At 43.9% G+C, this 22,812-nt stretch overlaps 1 protein-coding gene and 1 long non-coding RNA gene across 6 annotated transcripts in view; one reads left to right on the forward strand and one right to left on the reverse strand.

Moving 5' to 3' along the window:
* ophn1 (oligophrenin 1) overlaps nucleotides 1-22,812 on the forward strand; it is a 211,465-nt gene that overhangs the window by 123,527 nt on the left and 65,126 nt on the right. For all 5 annotated transcript variants that reach the window (XM_043705052.2, XM_087991885.1, XM_043705050.2 and 2 more), the window contains exons 14-18: nucleotides 444-518; nucleotides 5,098-5,182; nucleotides 13,228-13,286; nucleotides 18,518-18,623; nucleotides 22,449-22,608. In XM_043705052.2, the coding sequence (XP_043560987.2) occupies nucleotides 444-518; nucleotides 5,098-5,182; nucleotides 13,228-13,286; nucleotides 18,518-18,623; nucleotides 22,449-22,608 (485 nt within the window). The remainder of the gene's footprint in view (nucleotides 1-443; nucleotides 519-5,097; nucleotides 5,183-13,227; nucleotides 13,287-18,517; nucleotides 18,624-22,448; nucleotides 22,609-22,812) is intronic.
* Nucleotides 568-18,503, reverse strand: LOC148148768 (uncharacterized). Its single transcript, XR_015758617.1, has 3 exons — nucleotides 18,184-18,503; nucleotides 17,562-18,089; nucleotides 568-1,001 (listed from the first exon to the last, which is right to left on the reverse strand). It is a non-coding gene; the product is annotated as an uncharacterized LOC148148768 (long non-coding RNA).

The raw sequence follows: 22,812 nt of genomic DNA on the forward strand, positions 1-22,812 counted from the left end.
TATGTTAGGTGCATTAGTCAGAGGGAACTGGGTCTGGATGGGTTACTCTTTGGAGGGACGGTGTGGACTTGTTGGGCCGAAGGGCCTGTTTCCACACTGTAGGGAAGCTAATGTAATCTAATTTCTGCTGCCCCTGGTGTTAAGCAAGTTTGTGCTGTATTTCTGTTACTGTAAGCCACTGGGTGAAGTTTAACTCAGTCTCCTACTACAGGTCCCCATCTAACCCATACATGCATTTACCCCATTTTCTCAACAGCTAAGTTTACACTGTGTTCCCCAGGACATTCACCCACATTCTGTCCTGTGCTGCATGGGGTAGTGGATTTATTTTCTTTTCTTTTATACATTTTTTTTTACCTTGATCCCAAAAACATCTTGCCTGAGGAAAGATAGAGGCCCTGTTTCAATAAAATATTAAATTTGGATCTGTTTACGTTTTGCAGGAATCACCGCAGAGGGGGTTTACAGAACTGTTGGCAGCAACCTCCAAGTACAGAAGCTACTAACTCAGTATTTTGGTGAGACCATAACCTTAATGAGGAGACCACTGGTCTTTGCTCCCTGACCTTTCCTCAGTTATCAATGTTGCACCTTTTGTTCTAGTAAGTCCCTGATCTACACCAGAATCTTATTGATCTGGGTTCCTTTTCGTAAAGTTCCCTCACTGTGCCAGACACTGGTAATGTACAGGTTTCAGGAATGTTATGTACAGAGTCCTGTGCCCAGAATGGGGCTTTGCCATTTCCCACTCCAACTCTCCCAGAGTGAAAGTAAACAACTGAGGTAGTCAGACTAGGATTCCGGCTGCTACTGGTTTGTGCACTGCAGGGGACACTGACTCTGTCCCTTGACCAACTATGCACTGTTTAAAGTTCCCAAACTCCTTCCAATGTTTGAGCTGTCAGATGGATTGGAGAGGACCTGAGTGGTTTGGAGATCTTTACTGTTCAAATCTTCCAATGGTTCAAACTGGTCGTCTTCATCCTTGTGTGTGTTTAAGGCTGAAACAGAGAGATTCTTGATCAGTCGGGGAATCGAGGGTTATGGGAAAGAGCAGGAAAGTGGATGTGAGGAATGTTGGATCCACCATGAACCTATTGAATGGCCAAAAAGCTGCCTCCTGTTCCTATTTCATCTGGTCTTATCATGGAATGTAGAGTTATTCAAAAATAAATGTGAGCATTAATTCATTCCATTCTCTTCCCTTTCCTCTGATTTAATGTTTTAAACATTTGATCATTGTGCCTTGTCTGTATATGTTATTTTTAAAATGGGTCTGGAAGTTTGGAAGGAAGGCAGTGAGAAAGAGCTGGATGCGAAGCAGGAACGATGCCTTGTATTGAAGAATGTAGTCATCTATCAACCTACTGCCCCCTTGACCATGACCCCACCCCCCACCACCAAACCATCATCTCCCAGACCATCCATAGCCTCATCACCTCAGGGGATCTCCCATCCACCGCCTCCAACCTCATAGTCCCACAACCCCAGACCGCCCGCTTCTACCCCCTGCCCAAAATCCACAAACCTGACTGCCCCGGCCGACCCATTTGTCTCCGCCTGCTCCTGCCCCACCGAACTCATCTCCGCATACCTCGACACGGTCCTGTCCCCCTTAGTCCAAGAACTCCCCACCTACGTTCGGGACACCACCCATGCCCTCCACCTCCTCCATGATTTTCGCTTCCCCGGTCCCCAACGCCTTATCTTCACCATGGACATCCAGTCCCTGTATACCTCCATCCCCCATCACGAAGGACTCAAAGCCCTCCGCTTCTTCCTTTCCCGCTGTACCAACCAGTACCCTTCCACTGACACCCTCCTTCGACTGACTGAACTGGTCCTCATCCTGAACAACTTCTCTTTCCAGTCCTCCCACTTCCTCCAAACGAAAGGAGTAGCCATGGGCACCCGCATGGGCCCCAGCTATGCCTGCCTCTTCATAGGATATGTGGAACAGTCCATCTTCCGCAACTACACTGGCCCACCCCCCACCTTTTCCTCCGCTACATCGATGACTGTATCGGCGCCGCCTCGTGCTCCCATGAGGAGGTTGAACAGTTCATCCACTTCACCAACACCTTCCACCCCGACCTCAAATTCACCTGGACAGTCTCAGATTCCTCCCTCCCCTTCCTCGACCTTTCTATTTCTATCTCAGGCGTCCGAATCAACACGGACATCCTACTACAAACCAACCGACTCCCACAGCTACCTGGACTACACCTCCTCCCACCCTGCCCTCTGTAAAAACGCCATCCCATTCTCCCAATTCCTTCGTCTCCACCGCAAGTGCTCCCAGGAGGACCAGTTCCAAAAACGTACAACCCAGATGGCCTCCTTCTTCAAGGACCGCAATTTCCCCCCCGATGTGGTCAACGATGCCCTCCACTGCATCTCTTCCACTTCCCGCTCCTCTGCCCTTGAGCCCCGCCCCTCCAACCGCCACCAGGACAGAACCCCACTGGTCCTCACCTACCACCCCACCAATCTCCATGTACAGCGCATCATCCGCCGTCATTTCCGCCACCTCCAAACGGACCCCACCACCAAGGATATATTTCCCTCCCCTCCCCTATCAGCATTCCGTAAAGACCACTTTCTCCGTGACTCCCTCGTCAGATCCACACCCCCCACCAACCCAACCTCCACTCCCGGCACCTTCCCCTGCAACCGCAGGAGGTGCAAGACTTGCGCCCACACCTCCCCCTCACCTCCCTCCAAGGCCCCAAAGGAAACTTCCATATCCGCCACAGATTCACCTGCACCTCCACACACATTATCTATTGCAATCTCTGCACCCGATGTGGCCTCTTCTATACTGGGGAGACAGGCCGCCTACTTGCGGAGCATTTCAGAGAACACCTCTGGGACACCCGGACCAACCAACCCAACCACCCTGTGGCTCAACACTTCAACTCCCCCTCCCACTCCACCAAGGATATGCAGGTCTTTGGACTCCTCCATCGCCAGACCACAACACGACGATTGGAGGAAGAGCGCCTCATCTTCCACCTAGGAACCCTCCAACCACAAGGGATGAACTCGGATTTTACCAGTTTTCCTCATTTCCCCTCCCCCCACCTTGTCTCAGTCAAATCCATCGAACTCAGCACCGCCTTCCTAACCTGCAATCTTCTTCCTGACCTCTCCGCCCCCACCCCAGTCTGACCTATCACCCTCACCTTGACCTCTTTCCATCTATCGCATTTCCGACGCCCCTCCCCCAAGTCTGTCTTCCCTACCTTTTATCTTAGCCTGCTGGACACACTTTCCTCATTCCTGAAGAAGGGCTTATGCCTGAAACATCGATTCTCCTGTTCCCTGGCTGCTGCCTGACCTGCTGTGCTTTTCCAGCAACACATTTTCAGCTCTGATCTCCAGCATCTGCAGACCTCACTTTCTCCTATCAACCCAATACCTTGTATTTATGTTTCACCTTTAATATCACGTGGGAACATTACCAGACATTTTAGCCAAAACAAAATTGACATTGAGTGAGATTAGGAGAAATTAAGACAGGTATATGGTTGTAGAGACTAGTTTTAAGAAGGATAGAGAGAGAGGCTGAGGATAGAAGTTTTGGACCTTGGTGATTAATGACATGGTTGTCAGTGGTGGAGAGATGCGGATCCACATTGTATTGATGTAAGACTATAAGATATTAGAGCCGGATGAGGCCATTCGGCCCCTCGAGCCTGCTGTGCTAACAAATAGTTTTGTGGCTGATCTGACATTCGTCATGTCCACTTTCCTGCTCTTTTCCCCCTAACTCTTGATTCCATTACTGACCAAGACTCTACCTATTTCAGCCTGAAATATACACAGGAACTCTGCCCCCATAGTTCTCTGTGGCAAGGAGTTCCAAAGACACTCAACTCTCTGACAGAGAAAAATTCCTCCTCATCTCAATTTTAAGTTGGTGCCCCTTTAATTCTGAGACTGCCCTCTGGTCCTGGATTCTCCCATGAGGGAAAACATGCTCTCAGCTTTTATTGTCAAGCCCCTTCAAAATCCCATTTGTTTCAAAGAGATCACCTCTCACTCTTCTAAATTCCAATGAGTAGAGTCCCAGCCTATTTATCCTTTATTCTCAAGACAATCCCTTATTACTGGGGAACACCCTAGTGAATCTTCCCTGAACTACCTCTAATGAAATAATAAGGAGATTTAATTGTCCTGCTTTTTTTTTTTGAAAATCCTAATATTGTCACATCAGTTCACAACCTACTTACAACATATAATTTCACCAGCAATTTCAGATTCAAAAGCCAACTTGTTCAATCAGTGCAGAGCCATAATCAAGAGGAAAACTGCTAACGTTTTCTTTCGTCTTTCTTTGTTGGAATGGAGGGGTTGCTGGTAAGGCTGGCATTTGTTGCCAATCCCTAAATGCCCCTTGGATTGCGAGGATCATTTTGGAGGGTGGGTAAGATTCAGCCACGTCGCTGTGGATCTAATGTCACCAGAAACCAGATTGAATGATGTTACCTTGTTATTGGTCTCCCCTGGAATATCTGGTCTGGGTTTTAAAGGCAATAGCTGAGGGACTTCTATTGGTCAGACCACCCCTTGAGAATATCGTGTGGATACTAAGGCTAGGGAAGACATTATCTACACGTGTGCATGCACATGTTTGTCCACACAGACACATTCATATATGCATGCATGCACACCTGTGCATGCACATATGCACAAAAAAGCAGTTACATGTACAGAAACACACAGGACTGATGTAAGGAATGCTCATCTGAGTGAAGCATTACTGGGTTGTCAGCACCTTCAGGTGTGAATGGTTGAAAATTGGGCAGTAGAACCTTTGTTTAAAAAAAAAATAAGATAAGCAGGATAAAGGTGGTTAGGTCATATTTTGTGATAGGCTTGTCTTATAAGAATATGGAGAAGCTCTCACAATGAGGAATCTCACCCCTGTCGGATACGTGGTGCACTGAGCTTTCTCCCTGTTTGCAATTCCTTCATCTCCTGCAATCTGAGTACTGCAAAAACAGAGGAGCAGAGTGCCCATGAGCTACCTAAATGATTCATAATGACCAACACTTTGCGATTTATAGTTCTTTTTTATGTTTCGTCCTTTAGATCCAAATCATCCTGGTGATGTTGATCTCCAGAGCTCTGAGTGGGAAATAAAAACAATCACCAGTGCACTGAAGCACTACCTCAGGTAAGAGAGGCACAGAGTGCAGGATTATACTGTCTACGGAACAGAGAATTACTTATAGTGCAAAATGAGGTCATTCAGCCCTATGTGTCTCTGGCTGTTTGAGCATTGTTGCTTAGTGCCAATCTTTTCTCCATAACCCTGCACATTGACATTAGTCAATAGGGCATCCAATGCTCCATTGAAAGCCTCAACACTATCTGCATACACCCACTTCCAGGCACCGTATTCCAGAGCTGAGTCTATCGCTGGGTGAAAAGTATTCACATTTCTGACAGTGAATATCCATCATTTGTTGCACGTGTGGGTGTGGTATCTTTGCCGGTTTTTGTTAATGGTTTAAAGATTGCTGGGCTGTTACATTTCTAAGAATGCTCACTCCTTGAATGAGGCCATTCTGTCCCAACTGCCAGTGCTGGTTCTTTGAAAGAGCTACCCAGTTGGTGCCACTCCTTCACCACCACCTCAGGTGAGTGAGTGGTCATGTGACTGGTTTTGTACTCCAGAACCCCAGGTTAATTGGAGATGGTGAAATTTCAATTCAATTTTTAAAAAAAGATTGAAAAAACCTAGTCTAAATGAGACCATGTAACCACTGTCAATTATCGTTAAAAAATCTGGGTCACTAAAGCCTTTTTGGGGAAGGAAATCTGCTGTCCTTACCTAGTCAGGCCTAGGTTGCAATGTGGTTGACTCTTAACTTCCCTCTGGGGCAATTCAGGATGGGCAACAAGTACTGGCTAGGCTAGCAACTCCTACACCCACTTTTTTAAAAAACAATTGTACACCCCGTAACAAACTTTATTCTTTTCCAGTATGTGTAACCAATCCATTTTGCAAGGTACTGTCAGCAAACATATTCCAGACCATCATCCCTTGCTGCGCTTTATTATGAAAGAAAGAGAAACTCCTCATTGATGTAACTTTTAAAAGGCAGATTTTGTTCTCCCTGTTTTCAAAATGCACTTGCCTCCAGTAATTGGCTATATTTCGTGAGCCTTGCCGGATGTGCATGTCTTTCCTAAAGCAAAATCTCAAAGGTGTTGCTTATAAACAAATGGAGGCCTGGATCTTTCAGTCAGCATTCGAGGAGGCGTACACTCAGTTGACTGTACTGGAAACTGCAGCCTTCGAATCATAGAATCCCTACAGAGTGGAAAGAGGCTATTTGGCCCATCAAGTCTGCACCAACTCTCCAAAGAGCATTCCCCACCCTCAGATCCAGCCACCTACTGCATCTTGGTATTCTTGTGTTTGTCCTGATGAGTGCAAAACAAAAAGCTTCAGCAACATCTCTCTTCAGCGTGTGTCAAATGCCAATTGGATACAGTCTCATGGCTCATCCACCTAGCCTGTACATCCTATACACTAGAGGACAATTCAGCATGGCCAGTCCTAAACGGCATATCTTTGGACTGTGGGAGGAAACCGGAGTATGTGGAGGAAGTCCACACAGACACTGGAAAATGTGCAAACTCCACGCAGATAGGCACCTAAGGCTGGAATTGAACTCCTGCCTTCAGCTGCAGCCTTTAAAAATTGTCTTGCTCCAGTGTGGATGCAGTGAGCCTGAGTGGCGATGTGTAGTCCTCACCTTCTCTCAACACAAACCAAAAACATCTCCCTCAAGATCCGGCCCTGATTCTTAACTTTCAGTACTTCTTAACAAATCTGTCATCTACTTTTCCCTTCTGTCTTCCCCACTGTTAAGCAGTGCAGGGGTTAGTAGGAGTGGGGTGAGTCATTCCAAAGGTGCCTGGGCAGGGTGTGTACAGAACTATGGAAGCCCGAGTATTTTGATTTCTGTTTAAAAATGTGCTCTTGAGCAGACTTCGTTACGGTCAGCTCTAAATAAATAGTTAAACATAGGTGAAAATCTCTTAAGTCTCTGGTAAAATACAACTGAAGGTACTGAGACCTTTAGTGGAGGCTCCCAAAAAATATTTTTGATCTTGGCTTCAGGTGTAAGCTAGCTCTCTGAAACTCCAGATGCCATTTCCATCCTCGGTCATGATCTATGTCCTGCCATTTGCTGCTTGATACTGGTGGAAAGGCATGAACTAATTATGGATGATATTGTTGAACAGCCATGAGTGTGCTAATAGCTATGCTAACAACCAAACTGAGATGATGAGTCAAGCTTGTAACATGGCTTCCTAGAAGTGACAGATGCTCTTCTCTGCAATCTAAAGGCATATGTTTAAGTTTTGAACTCGTTTGGAATTATCTGGGAGTTGGGGGAGTCTATTGCTTCCTGTTGCTTTCGCCATGGCAACACCTTAGCTAATCAAAGTTGACTTGCCAAACAATGGTGAGCGATGAGAAACCACCTCAGTGTCCCTCTGAGTAGGTGGAGCTCCCATTTTGTCTGGGTGTTGGAAATGCTGCGGTTACCTCATTACATGCTCAGGTCATTTTGCTATAACATAGGTTTTATCAACATGAATCTGCTGTAACGCGGTTGATGAATTGGGGATGCAGTTTCTAAAGTGTGAACTTTTAAACGCGTGTTGGCGATTACAGCACCAACCCATTAAGTGCTGTTTTTAAAGTGTGATTTTTCTATAATGCGGGGTTGAACAAGAATGTAACCATTTCATTATAGAAGAACTGACTGTATCCAATCGGCATTTGACACACGCTGAAGCTTTTTGTTTTGCACTCATCAGGACAAACACAAGAATACCAACTTCCAAACAGTCATGACAATTTATACTGTGGGGAAAAGGGTACTGGTTAGTTGACAAGTCAACACCAATTGGCTGTGGGGTTACTATGGAGAGAGCAATGGGGGCTGCCAAACTCCTCAAACAATCGCAATCAAGTAACCAACCAGTCAGCATGCACTTTGCCTGTTATGTAAATTGTTAAAAAATATGGAAGTTTTGCATTTGTCCTGATGAATGAAAGATGAAAATCTTCAGCATTAAGTTGTACTTTTCAGCAATTGCTTCATTGGTACAAACACAAGTGTAAATGTTCAGGTCAGATTTTGTTCAGATCCAGAACTCAACTAATCTATGCAAGTGTCTATGTGGTAATACAGTTTCCTGTCCTGTTTAGCAGTGGTTGCCTTTGTTGTGTAGAGTGGGGTCTTGGTGGAGATTTAAAATGAATGAGAAGCATCAGGTTTTGGCAGTTGATTCTCTACCTCAACTTCTATGGAGCTCTGGTGAATATAGGTATAAGGCCCAAATTCTGGGAATGGCCTAAATTACATGGGGCTCTGAGAAGAGCTGCAATTGGATCAGAAAGGTCTTCAGCTAGGAGTCTGCTATCTTTCTTTGTTTGAAAGGCCTTCACACTTTAGAGAAGATATCAGGGCCTGGAGAGAGTGCAGAGGAAACTTACCAGAATAGTACCTGCATTGAGGAGCTTCAGTTATGTGGTAAGGTTAGAGATGCTGAGAGCCCTCTTGAAAACAATTGGGTGAAGGAGAGATTTGAAGGTGATATTTAACTCCTTAACAAATTGCTTTGACAGAGTAGATAGGCAGGTGCGTTTGTTACCAGAGGGCCTGATCCTCTGGTATGTCAGAGGACAGACTGACTAACTGAAGAGTCAAGGTGACATAAGGAATTTCTTTTCTTACATAACAAACTATTATAATCTCGAGTGTGCTGACTGAAAATCTAGTGGAAACAAAATTTGTGATGACATTCACTAAAGAATTTGATAAAAACATGACAAAGGAAATAATAAGCTATGGGGAAGACTAGTGGAGCAGAATTAACTGACTAGCTCCTTTCAAAGGAACCAACATAATGGGCCAAATGGCCTCTGAATTGTGTATTTCCAAATGTTTCCAAAGAAAACCTATCGAAAATAAGTGAACCATTTCTAATTTGTCTGTTTACCTCTGACGAACTACTCTAAATCTCTGGAATTGTGTGGATTAACTTGCACAACTGGCTACATTTTGTTTCCACTGTTGTTGCAAATTTCCTCTTTGAGTATGTGAGTTAAAAACAATGACTGCAGATGCTGGAAACCAGATTCTGGATTAGTGGTGCTGGAAGAGCACAGCAGTTCAGGCAGCATCCAAGGAGCAGCGAAATCGACGTTTCGGGCAAAAGCCCTTCAGGAATAAAGGCAGAGAGCCTGAAGCGTGGAGATATAAGCTAGAGGAGGGTGGGGGTGGGGAGAAAGTAGCATAGAGTACAATAGGTGAGTGAGGGAGGGGATGAAGGTGATAGGTCAGGGAAGAGGGTGGAGTGGATAGGTGGAAAAGGAGATAGGCAGATAGGACAAGTCTGGACAAGTCATGGGGACAGTGCTGAGATGGAAGTTTGGAACTAGGATGAGGTGGGGGAAGGGGAAATGAGGAAGCTGTTGAAGTCCACATTGATGCCCTGGGGTTGAAGTGTTCCGAGGTGGAAGATGAGGTGTTCTTCCTCCAGGCGTCTGGTGGTGAGGGAGTGGCGGTGAAGGAGGCCCAGGACCTCCATGTCCTCGGCAGAGAGGGAGGGGGAGTTGAAATGGTGGGCCACGGGCGGTGTGGTTGATTGGTGCGGGTGTCCCGGAGATGTTCCCTAAAGCGCTCTGCTAGGAGGCGCAATGTCTCCCCAATGTAGAGGAGACCGCATCGGGAGCAACAGATACAATAAATGATATTAGTGGATGTGCAGGTAAAACTTTGGATGTGGAAGGCTCCTTTAGGGCCTTGGATAGAGGTGAGAGAGGAAGTGTGGGCGCATGTTTTACAGTTCCTGCGGTGGCAGGGGAAGGTGCCAGGATGGGAGGGTGGGTTGTAGGGGGGAGTGGACCTGACCATGTAGTCACGGAGGGAACGGTCTTTGCAGAAGGCGGAAAGGGGTGGGGAGGGAAATATATCTCTGGTGGTGGGGTCTTTTTGGAGCTGGCGGAAATGTCGGCAGATGATTTGGTTTATGCGGAGGTTGGTAGGGTGGAAGGTGAGCACCAGAGGCGTTCTGTCCTTGTTACGGTTGGAGGGGTGGGGTTTGAGGGCGGAGGTGCGGGATGTGGACGAGATGCGTTGGAGGGCATCTTTAACCACGTGGGAAGGGAAATTGCGGTCTAACCCACCCTCCCATCCCGGCACCTTCCCCTGCCACCGCAGGAACTGTAAAACCTGTGCCCACACCTCCTTGTATTCTTAATCCTTGTATTCAGGACGATCAAAACAGCATTATACAATTGTATTGTAATTAAAAGTGAACTGACACTTACTGTAATTAACAGAAGGCTGCAGTAAAATCTTTGAGCATATTTTGTTTTTGTTCAGAAAAAGCAAATGTTGATTTGGTCCCTGCTCCCAGCTGTGAACTGTCCTCCTCTGGTTTTCTGTCCCACCTCCTCACTTTCCTCGTGGTTCTCTTCAACTCACCTCAGTCACAAGACTTCCCTTCTGCTGCTTTGACCATCCTTCACCACCTCTCAATCTCTGACTAATCTTGTTTGTAAATCCCTTTTGTCCTCGCATACTACCATTTCAGATCCAATTTCTTTTCTCTTCCTACGTTCTTGAATGTAGCCGCTTCCTAATTCTCTTCTAACCCCAATATCCACAAGCTTCAGCTTGTCCAAAGTCTTGTAACGTATCTTGCATCAATACACAGCTAGCCATCATTCCAGTATCCCTGACTTTACATAGAACACTACAGCGCAGTACAGGCTGTTTGGCCCTCGATGTTGCGCCGACCTGTGGAACCAATCTGAAGCCCATCTAACCTATACTATTCCGTTCTCGTCCATATGCCTATCCAATGGCCGTTTAAATGACCTTGAAGTTGGCATGTCTACTACAGTTGCAGGTAGTGTGTTCTAAGCCCCTACTACTGAGTAAAGAAGCTACCTCTGACAGTGGTCCTATATCTCTCACCCCTCAATATAAAGCTATGTCCCCTCATGCTTACCATCACTATCCAAGGAAATAGGCTCTCCCTGTCCACCCTATCTAACCTCCTGATTATCTTATATGTCTCAATTAAGTCACCTCTCAACCTTCTTCTCTGTAACGAAAACAGCCTCAAGTTCCTCAGCCTTTCCTCATAAGACCTCCCCTCCATACCAGGTAACATCCTAGTAAATCTCCTCTGAACCCTTTCCAAAGATTCCACATCCTTCCTATAATGTGATGACCAGAAATGTACACAATACTCCAAATGTGGCTACACTAGAGTTTTGTATAGCTGCAGCATAATCTCATGGTTCCGAAACTCAATCCCTCTACTAATATAAGCTCACACACCGTATGCCTTCTTAACAACCCTATCAACTTGGGTGGCAACTTTCAAGAATTTATTTACTTGGACACAGAAGTATCTCTGCTCATGTACATTACCAAGAATCTTACCATTAGCCCAGTACTCTGCATTCCTGTTACTCCTTCCAAATCTGTTTTGACCTGTTTCCTGAGTTGGCCATGAAAAATTATTTGCAATATATGCATTTTCCATTTAAGCTCGTTTAAACCTGACACCAGCCATAACTTAGAGTTGAAGCCAAAGATCAAATCTTATTTTCCTAGCTGTTGCCCCTAATCATTGACTCAGTTGTGGATCAAGAATCTGTGATTAGTGCAGCCTTGAATATAGTCAAAGACAGTGTCCACTGTGCTCTGGAGTAGAGAATTTGAAAGAATAATGATGCTTTAGGCGAAGAAATTCTTTCTAATCTCTCCTTATTCTAAAACATACCCCATAGTCCTCTATAAAATCCCCCCTTCATCCCAGGAGTCAATAGAGTATTCCTTCTCTGAACAGCATTCAATGCAAGTATGCCCATTAAAGGCTCATCTCGGACAGCTTATGGTGTGTCAGCTACTTCACGTTCAAAGTATCCAAACTGTAAGGGACCCCACACATTTTTCTTTTGAGACAATAAACTGGAAAATGTAAGTTGGTTACTGCTGTATAACTAAAATGTACCAAGTTCGTTTTTTGAAGATTAGTTGGGTTTGTAAGGTGTATAGCTAAGATATACACATGTTACTTTCAGAGCAGTTAGGTGGATGTTTTGTAAACCAAATTAAAACCAGGAATCTTTTGAGTTGAGGGGGGACTTCCTGGCGACAGCCTTCGGATTGGTCCAGCTCCAGTTTGTTCTACACCTGCGAGTGCTGTGTAGCCCAGAGACATCAAAGTTTGCAAACAAGGAACATCTCTCTCTGTGTGCAAGTGGAAAAACAAAGTCTTAAAATCCAGACACTGAAAAGAGAGATTTCTAACACAAAAAAAAGTCCTTGGTTCAACTGATTGGCTATTCAGTAGACAACGTTTAATTTTAGCAATTAAAAGAAATGATAAATGACTCTCTAACTTGGGATCTGTGGTCAAACTGGTATTTTCATGAATGAATATGTTTGGGGCTTATGTTAGAAGAGTATAGTTTGAGCAGCACAGTAACAAATTAGTATTCTTTTTAACCATTTGTTTAGGAATAAGTTTGTTTATAATAATTTTTTTTGTCTTTTAATGACAAAATCTATTGTGAATTATTTGTCATGAATAGAGGTAAGTTAGGCAAATTGATCACCTTGGTGATTGAAATTAGCTATTTGCACATTTTGTAATGGCTTGAGGAACAGTGGGGGCTCAATTTATCACCACAATCTCCCCAATGGAGTCATAACAAAACTGAGTACCTACAGTGTACTCCGCTGAGTTCCTGTTAAACACTTAATTCATACCTTGATGCAAGAACCTCGATTTCATTCTTAGGTTTGTCCCAACGTATGGGCTGACTGACACATTTCCAATGATGCATTTACTCATCTAATGGTACCCAAGAAATCCAGATTCATTATTTGTTCATGCCGAGTTTGTGCAAACAATGAAATTATAGTTTTCTATTTGCCTTTTCTAAACAAAAAAGTGCTTTGAGTTTGAACATTTTGATTGTGCCTTCAGGAGAAATGATGCAAAATTTAATTTATTCCTTTCTCCCCCATTAAGCATTCTTATAGCTGGATACAAGGATAAATTTGAATTTTTTGTAATATTTCTCCTAATACCTCTGTTCCTTTATAAAGGTAAGGCTCTGTTTTACACTAAATGATAAATAAAATCTTACTCTGCTCAATACAGGAATCTTGAAGAGCCAGTGATGACTTACAAGCTCCATAGAGAACTTGTCTCTGCCTCCAGTAAGTGTGTTGGCTTTTGTTCTTGTTCAGCTCTGACGATATCTCTCTCCGAGTGCTTCACTTAGCATTAGGGGTGGGGGTTTGTGGGGAATAGGAATAATATCATAGTGTTCATTGCGACACAGGAATTCAAATCCCTTCACTGTAGCTATGAAATGTCAACTCAGTTAAATGGACCAGGAATAAAGTGTGGGGGATGAGTAATGATGAAACTACTAGATTTTGGTTAAAACCCATTGGCTGACCAATGCACTTTGGGGAATGAAGTCTGCTGTGCTTACTAGTTTGGCCTATGTGTAATTCTGGGTACGCAACAATGAGGTTACTAAACTCCATTCAAGGGAGGCGATGGCCGAGTGATATTGTCATGGACTGTTAATTGAGATAATGTTCTGTGGACCTGGGTTTGAATCCCGCCATGGCGGATGATTTCAATTAAATTCTGGAATTCAGAGTCTGACTATTCCAATGTCATTTTTGGGGAAAAAAACCTTTCTGTTCACTCATGTCATTTAGGATATCCTTACTGTCATCCTTACCTGGTCTGCCCTACTTGTGACTTTATACCCACAGCAATGTATTTGACTTTTAAGTGGCCTCTGGGCAATTAAGGATGGACAAAATGACTCAGCAATGCCCTCATCTTGTGAATGAATTAAATGACCGAGCAAACTGAGTTAATTTGCACCACCAGCACCCACCACCACCACTGCCACCACCTTCTCAAGGGCAATTAGGCATGGACAATAGATGCTGGCTCAGCGGTAATGACCAATCTAACAAACAATATATTTTTAAACATTGTCACCCAGTGTAGACCTGAGTTGGACAGACAAGAAAATTCTGAATAAGAACTTAAGAGCTAGGAGCAGGAGTAGGCCATCTGGCCCATCGAGCCTGCTCGGCCATTCAATAAGATTATGGCTGACCTTTTCATGGACTCAGCTCCACTTACCCGCCCTCTCACCATAACCCGTAATTCATTTACTGTTCAAAAATCTGTCTATCTTTGCTTTAAAAACATTCAGTGGAGTAGCCTCAACTACTTCACTGGGTTGTGGAATTCAACAGATTCACATCTCTTTGGGTGAAGAAGTTCCTTCTCAACTCGATCCTAAATCTGCTCCCCCTTATTTTGAGACAATGCCCCCTAGTTCTAGCTTCAGTGGATATCACCTCCCTGCCCCTATCTTATCCATTCTCTTCATAATTTTCTATATTTCTATAAGATTCCGCCCTCCCCCCTTCCCTTATGAAAACATACAATATTAGTAATGCTCAGCTGGTCAGGCAGCATCTGTGGAGAGAAACGGATGTTAACATTTCAGGCTGGTGATCTTTTATCAAAGCCAAAGAAGATAAAACTGTAATATGTTTTAAACCCATGGAACAAGGGAAGGGGGCAAAATGACAAAAGGGAAGGCTTGGGATGAGAGTGAATAGTCGGAGAGGTTAAAAGTGACCAAGAGTGGCAATTAGTAAAGAATCTAAAGATGTGTCCAGCTGAGGAGTGAATGTCTGAATGTAAAATGAAATGGTTAAAAAAAAAAAGTGAGACAAGACCAACCCAGTCAAAAACGAAAGAACAAACCAGTAGAGACAAACTTTATGATCCGATTCCGTGTTGAGTTCAGACGGCTGTAGAGAGCCAAGTTGAAAGCTGACACGTTGTTCCTTGAGCTTGCTTTGAGCTTCACTGGAACGCTGACATGTCTGTCCATAGTCCATTATTGAATGGGAGCAACAGAGGGAATTAAAATGACTATTGACTCAAAGATCAGGGTCATGCATGTGGAGAAATCCCTGCATTTGACTTTGTGCTGAGTTGGCTGGGATATAAAGATGTATCGTAGAGCATAAGATATAGGAGCAAAGTTAGACCATTTGGCCCATCAAACTGCTCTGTCATTCAATCATGGCTGATGTATTTCTCAAGTCCACTCTCCTACCCTCTCTCCTTAACTCTTGACCCCCTTACTAATCACGAACCTATCTGTTTTGGTCTTAAATATGCTCAAAGATTTGGCCTTCACAGTCTTCTGTTATAATCCATCCTTGGGTTGAAGAAAGTCCTCCTCGTCTCTGTTCTAAAACATTGTTCTTCTCTCTGAGGCTGTGCCTCAGGTCCTAGTCTCTCCTACTATTAAGGACATCATCTCCAGGTCAAGTCTGTTCAGACTTTGAAATTTGCAGAATACAAATCAGCTTCCCCCTGATCCTTCCGTCTGCCTTGAGTACTGACTCAATATCCTCAACCGCTCCTCATGTGACAAGCCCTTCATCTCTGGGATTATTCTTGTAAACCTTCTCCCAGCTCCCTCCAAGGCCAATGCATCTTTCCTCTGGATATGGGTCCAAACCTCTTCACAATGTTCCAAATGCAGTCTGACCAGAGCCTTATACAGTCTCAGCAATCCATCCCTGTTCTTGTATTCTCGTTCTCTTGAAATGAATGCTAACATTATATTGCCTTCCTAACTGCCAACTGAACCAGCATGTTAAGCTTAACAGAATCCTGAACTAGGATTCCCACATTCCTTTGTGCTTCAGGTTTCTTAAGTCTTTTCTCCATTTTAGAAAATGGTCTATGTCTCTATTCTTCTTACCAAAGTGCATAATTTCCCACCTTCCCACGTTCCCACGTTGTGTTCCATCTGCTTCCTTGCCCACTCTCCTAGCCTGTCTAAGTCCTTCTGCAGCCTCCCTGCTTTCTCAACACTATCTGACCCTCCACCTATCTTTGTGTCATCTGCAAACTTAGCCACTATGCCCTCAGTGCTTTCATTCAGATTGTTATTGTATAATGTGAATAGTTGTAGTCCCAAAACTGATCCTTGTGGAATTCCTTGAGTCACTGGCCACCAACCTGAAAAAGATCCCTTTGTCTCCACTGTTAGCCAATCCTCTATCCATACTGGTACCTTGCCCCTAACACCATGAGCTCTTATCATAGCAGCTTCCTGTGTGGCACCTTGTTTAAGGCCTTCCAGAAATCCAAATAAACCACCTCCACTGATGTTCCTTTGTTTAACTTGTTCCTCAAAAAGTTCGAACATGTTTGTCAGCCATAACATCCTCTTAACGGAGCTGTGCTGACTCAGCCCTATTTTACCATGCACTTCCAAGTACGCTGCAGTTTTATCCTTAATAATGGACTCTAAAATTTACCAAGGGTAGGGTAACTGGCCTATAATTTCCCATCTTTTGTCTCCCTCTTAAATAGCGGTGCTACATTAGCCATTTTCCAGTCCTCCGGGATCCTTTCTGATCCCAGTGATTCCCGAAAGATCACCACCAATGCCTTGCTTTAGGAATCCTGAAATGAAGTGCAGACTATTTGTGCTGGTCATGTGGGTGATGCTGGATATGTGGCCAAGTGCCAGTTAAGGACAGGGAGTTAGGCTTCGTTGTGTGGCACCTTGACGCTGGGTAGCCTCCTGACATTTTCATGATGATGACTTGAAGAATGTTACTTTGGTAATTTACACAAGACTTACTCTTACCCCAGAAAAACCATCATGGGGGTTGAAGGTACATGAGAAAATTAGTATGGGGGTGTAAAAAGAAATGGGAAAGACTGATCATCTACCTGCCAGTGTGTGGACAGGGTGAAAGAATCAATAAATGCCATATATTGACCCTTCAATTGAATAATGAAAGCAGTTATTTATTATAAATTGATTTATAATAAATAATTGACTTAGCATTATTAAATGATGCTAAATATGAACTTACTTTAAATTTTCATTCATCAGATGTGAGCAGAGCTGATATTTGTTACCCATCCCTAATTGCCCCTGAGCAGGTGCTGATGAGCTACCCCCTTGAACTGCTGCTTTCTATCGTGCATAGGTAGACCCACAGTGCTACCAGGGAGCTTAAGGATATTAGTCATTGATGATGACAAGTGGTGATGTCATTCATTCCATTCAGAATGAGATGAATGCAGTATCGACTATCTCGTCTTTGTTCAGAATTAAGATTGACTGACAGACTGACTGGCTGTGTTTAATCGCTGTCTAATATACGTTCGTGGCTTGGTTAGGTCATAGAAGCAAAAGTGTTTTTCTTCAATCACTTTTGGTGTGGTGCAGTGCACAACTAAGACACCTCTTCAAGAATCATCTTCCTGAATGATTTTGAGCAGATTTGTTAGATCTTCCTATTTGATCTCATCGTGAATACATCAAAGTACATTTTCAGCATTTTTGAACCATTTTGTTATCCGTTCTCTGATTGTGGCAAGGCCAGAGTTTACTTACAGTTCTTAGTTACCTTGTGAGAAGTTGGTAGACCTTTTCAGTCCTTTTTTACAGTGGATTGTTAAGCCAGTAGATGGAGTGCTGATCATTTATATCTTGCTAGTGGCAGACAATCTTTGCAAAGTTGGGAAATCAGCCACTTGCTGCAGAATATCCAGCCTGCCAGCTGCTGTAAGATCGCACAATCACTCTCTCCCAGTTGGTCTCTGCCCTCTTCCAGGTGGCTTGTGCCACCCGAAGGTGCCAAAACGAACTCCGCTTGTGGTCTGAATGCTGGAACAGTTGAGGACACACCCGGCCTTCAACCTTTCAGGGCCCTCTGCAGCTTGGTCACCAATCAGCACATTCCTGTCTCTGGAGATCATGGTAAGGGTCTCACATTCCTGGCTCTGAACAGGTCTTCCAGCATCTGCTGCTTCCCGAACAGCCGTCAGGGAGGGCATGTTGAAGATGCAGTCGGTCCTACAGATGAGTTCATGCGGGAGAATCTGCAAAGTTACAGGCCTTCTCCCTGTCCTTCCCTTTGCTCTCTGCAACACTCCTGTGTGAGAAGAGAAAACAACGGTTTGTGAACTATCCATTGAGCAATTACTTAAATTGACTTGCAGAGAAATCTCCAAGACACAGCCACCTACCACTTAACTTGCATTGTCCGTCCTTGGTCAGATTTTCCATCAGTCTCCCTCATCTGCTCTTCCTGCCATTTACATTCATCCCTTTGTTCTCACCATTCTAATTGGTTTGACGGGAAATTTTGATCGTCTGCTGGTTAACATTGGGTGTAATTTTGTTGGGAAACCTCCCATTGATGCCTCATATACGAAACACACAATTGCATCAGATGATGTTATTGGATCTCAAGGTGTGAAGGCTGGATGAGGTAATATGGTATTGAAGTTGGAAATGAAATGTGTTGAATGTCTCTTTCCATATCTACCCTAACCTTGACCAGTGATTGCTGTGTTACAGAATCTGACAACCTGGATTACAGACTTGGTGCCATTCACTCCTTGGTGTATAAACTACCAGAGAAAAACCGGGAAATGCTGGAACTTATAATTAAACATCTCATGAAGTAAGTATCACAGGAACCAATTTCTCAGAAGCTCACCATGAGGCATTTGACTAGTAAATGGTTCCATGTTTTAAGAGTTGGGGAGTTAAGTTGATATGTTTGAGGTGCTAACATGCAAAGAATGTATTGTCCAGATTCCAGCTATTTAACCCATTTTCGTCCACGTCTGTCTTCCTGGTTTTATTTGCAGAGTAAAGCGATGATAAGTTGCATGTTGTGAAACTTGGAAAGGGTTCAATAAAGATATACAAGAATGTTGCCAGGGTTGGAGGATTTGAGCTACGGGGGGAGGCTGAAAAGACTGGAGCTGTTTTCCCTGGAGCGTCGGAGTCTGTGGCTTATAGACGTTTATAAAATCACGAGGGGCATGGATAGGATAAATAGACAAGGTCTTTTCCCTGGGGTGTAGGTTTAGGGTGAGAGAAGAAAGATATAAAAGGGACCTATGGCGCAACCTTTTCAGCGGAGGGTGATGCATGTATGGACTGAGCAGCCGGAAGAATTGGTAGAAGCTGGTACACTTACAGCACTTAAAAGGCATCTGGATGGATACATGAATAGTAAGGGTTTAAAGGGATATGGGCCAAGTACTGGCAAATGGGACTAGATTAATTTAGGATACCTGGTCGGCATGGTGAGTTGGACCAAAGGGTCTGTTTCTGTGTCACTCTCTAAGTTGAGTTTGAGGGCACCTGCCCACATTGATGGAGCTTTGAGGTGGCTGAGGAGGCCAATGTATGCCCAACAAATCCACATCGACTCTCCGAAGAGTATACCACCAAAACCCGTTCCCCATTACTCTACCTTTACCTCTGACTAATGCGTCTAAACTACACATCCCTGAACACAATGGGCAATTTATATGGCCAATTCACCTAACCTACACACCTTTGGATTGTGGGAGGAAGCTAGCGCACCTGGAGGAAACCCACACAGACACTGGGAGAATGTGCAAACTCCACACAGTCGCTTGAGGCTGGAATTGAATCCGGGTCCCTGGCACTGAGGCAGCGGTGCTAACCACTGAGCTGCTGTGCTGCCCTGTGTGATTTGATTTGCTCTCAAACAGCTATATGTTTTTGGTTTCAAAAAACAAAAGACAATTGAAAACAGTGACATAGCAAATATGTAAAAAAGATTTCATTTTTCGGCTTGTTTCACACCTTACAATGGTTTGACCTTGGGCAGTAAAAGATATTGAAAAACATTGGCAGTTAGCTAAGGGAAAGTTGTGGTAATTTCTTTAGTGCACTGTCTTTGGACAAGTTCATCATGTCAGTGCAGCCAAACATTTTTTTTGTGATTATTGTACTACAGTGTCAAATTCGGGAGCTTCTTTACAGCATTTGGGCTTTCAACTCTGGAAACAGACTTCATACTGTCTTTGACAGTCTCTCGTGATCGAGAGTGGTTGATGTGGTCAGTGCTTTGTTGCTGGGGATGTTGTTCTGAGCAAGAACTCTGACATTGGCGCTTCTATCCTGACCATGGATTTGCAGAGCCTTAAGGAGGCAGCACTGGTGGTATCTCTCCAGGGTATAGAGGTGCCTGCTGTAGATAGTCTGCCTCTCTGAGACTGAGTATCACTGCTGCCAAGTAGCCCATGAGCTTGGTGCTGGTCTTGAAGTTGTGCTCTTCAAATGCTGTCTCCCTCAGTAGCCCAGAGTCCACCCTGACACACCTGAAGGTAGTGTTGTACTTCATTTTTGATATCTGCCCATGTTGACTATAAGCTCCCATGATGTGGCAAATGGTCACATTGTACAAAGCCTTATTGTGGATTTTGATAACCCAAGAGGTGCAGTGTAATGTAGTGGGGACAGGCTGTTCTGAATATTTTTAGTTTAAAGCCCATGCTCTTCTGTGCCTCAGTTGAAGCTGTTGACGATGACTTGGATCTTCAGGGGTAGAGATTGAACAGATTCCTGTTCCACACCAACAGGGAGCTGCAGTAACTCCAGAGGCTAGTATCTGTCACCAAATCACCCTTTATTTAAACGCAAACAATCCTTGACCCTAGTACTGCCTCTTCAGAGTCAGCTATTGGTGTCTGTAGCTGTGACACTCCCCTTTTTTACATTACCAGCCCCAATTAGGAAACTCCCTATTCTGAGGTCCAGCTGGCTGCCCTCTTACAATCACTGCAGCAGCTTGCTCAGAGTGAGCTGAAGCATTGCAGCAAGGAAGATTGGGTACAGCGACAGAGTGATGGTGCAGCCATGTCTGACTCTGATACGTGTATGAATTAGATCTGCGGCAGCCCTATTGTTTAGGATCACTGCTTCCTTGTCATTGTGAACTGGCTGGAGAATGGGCACCCAAGTGTTTTGGGCAACCAAAACAGAGGAGGTTTCTCCATTTCCAAATGAGAAACTTGAAGGGAGAAATGAAAGTCACTGTCTCAAGTTGAGTATTCCCATGCTGCACCACCACTTAGTTCCACTTTTAGGTTATGCTCAAACGTATCTGTTTGGAAGTTATATACTTCTCCACTCCTGGACAGGGGATAGTACTTAAAACAACAAATGTTGGAGATCATAGCAGGTTAGACAGTATCCATGGACAGAAGGCAAGCTAACATTTTGAGTTTAGATGACTTTTCAGCCCTGCTTTGATGAAGAATCATCTAGACTTGAAACATTAGCTTGTTCTCTTTCCATGAATGCTGCCTCCAGCATTTGTTTTCAGTACAGATTTCAGCATCTGCAGTAACTTGTTTCTATCTAAGAAAGAGTACTGACCTTGTAACAGATCGGTGCTAATAATGTCTGGATAAAAATGACTTCATCTTTTATTCCTTTTGTTGCAAACTTCTTACATCTAAAGTGTTGAGAAAGTGGTGAATTTTGATTATTGCTGAAAAAACTAAAGTACATACTTGTAGAAGTTTCAATCTGATTCCTTGTTGTGCTTTTGCAATAGTTGAGTGAGAAAGGTATGAACCTGTCTGTTCTCTACAAAGTCACTTTGACATTAAACTGCAGAGGATTCTCCCTTCTGTCTTCTATCTTCTCCCTTCTGTCCAGTCTTTGTAATTTTCATCTGTTCTTGGGACTCTACTGTTTTGGTCTCCTTTATTTGCAATAGGGTATGTTTGCATTGGTAACAGTGTAGAGAAGGTTCACTCGACACATTCTTGTTTTACCTTTATCAAGAAAGTTCACAAAACAGGCCTTCATCCATTGAGGTCTAAAAGAATGAGCGGTGAGCTTATTGAAATTTATAAGATCCAGAGGGGTTCTGACAGGATGGGTATTGGGAGGATGACTCCTATTCTCCGGGAAGAGCTGAGGGTCACAGTTTAATAATAAAAATTTAAGATGGAGTTGAGGAGAATTGTTCTTGAGGGTTGTCAGTTTCGAGAATTCTTTCCAGAAAGCAGTGGAGGTTGGCTCATTGACTTTATTCAAGGCAGTGTTTTAGATTTTTGGGCATCAAAGATTCAGGGGGGAGGGGATGGGGGTGGGCAGACAAAGTAAATGGGGATGAGGTCACAACCAGATATTCAAATAAAAAAATAGACTGGTAGAGCAAGCTCCAAAGTGTGAAAAGGAACTGACATAGGCCAAAGTCTTACATTGCTGTTTTGGTATCTTTAACAAAATTGGCATTTATTGTTTATTGACAAAACTGGGGTCCTTGGTGGGTCATTTTTAGGAACCAACGACTAGTGGCATAGAACCAGCTGTACACAGGACAGATTGGACAGGATTGCAGGTTTGTCCCTAATGAGTATTCGAGAAGCAGGGCTGGAATGAACAGGTGTAATCTTTTTTGCTCTTGCTTTGTGTCATCAGCAAATGACTGTGTTCTGTGTTTGTGCAGTGTTTGTAGCCAGAATAAGAAGAACTTGATGACTGCTTTCAACATGGGGGTGATCTTTGGACCGACATTAATGAGAGCACAAGAAGATACAGTTGCGGCCATGATAAACATCAAGTTTCAGAACATTGTTGTGGAAATCTTGATTGAGCATTATGAAAAGGTACTGTCAAATCCGAACCAGAAGTGAAAGGACTATTTGGGAATGCTTCGCTGCTTATGCTGTTGTTCATGCTTGCTCGGCTTTCCAGAGACCTGTTTCCAAAAAATAATAATAATTATAGTCAAGTTAGGAATCAATTAAATAGTTGCTTTGAGCAAGAAAATATTTTTGCTATGTGATCTCTCCTATTGGCCACATAAGTGC

This window comes from Chiloscyllium plagiosum, unplaced genomic scaffold (genome assembly GCF_037043375.1).
Source record: "Chiloscyllium plagiosum isolate Xiang-an unplaced genomic scaffold, Cpla_swu_hap1 HiC_scaffold_11, whole genome shotgun sequence".
NCBI classification, from domain to species: domain Eukaryota; kingdom Metazoa; phylum Chordata; class Chondrichthyes; order Orectolobiformes; family Hemiscylliidae; genus Chiloscyllium; species Chiloscyllium plagiosum.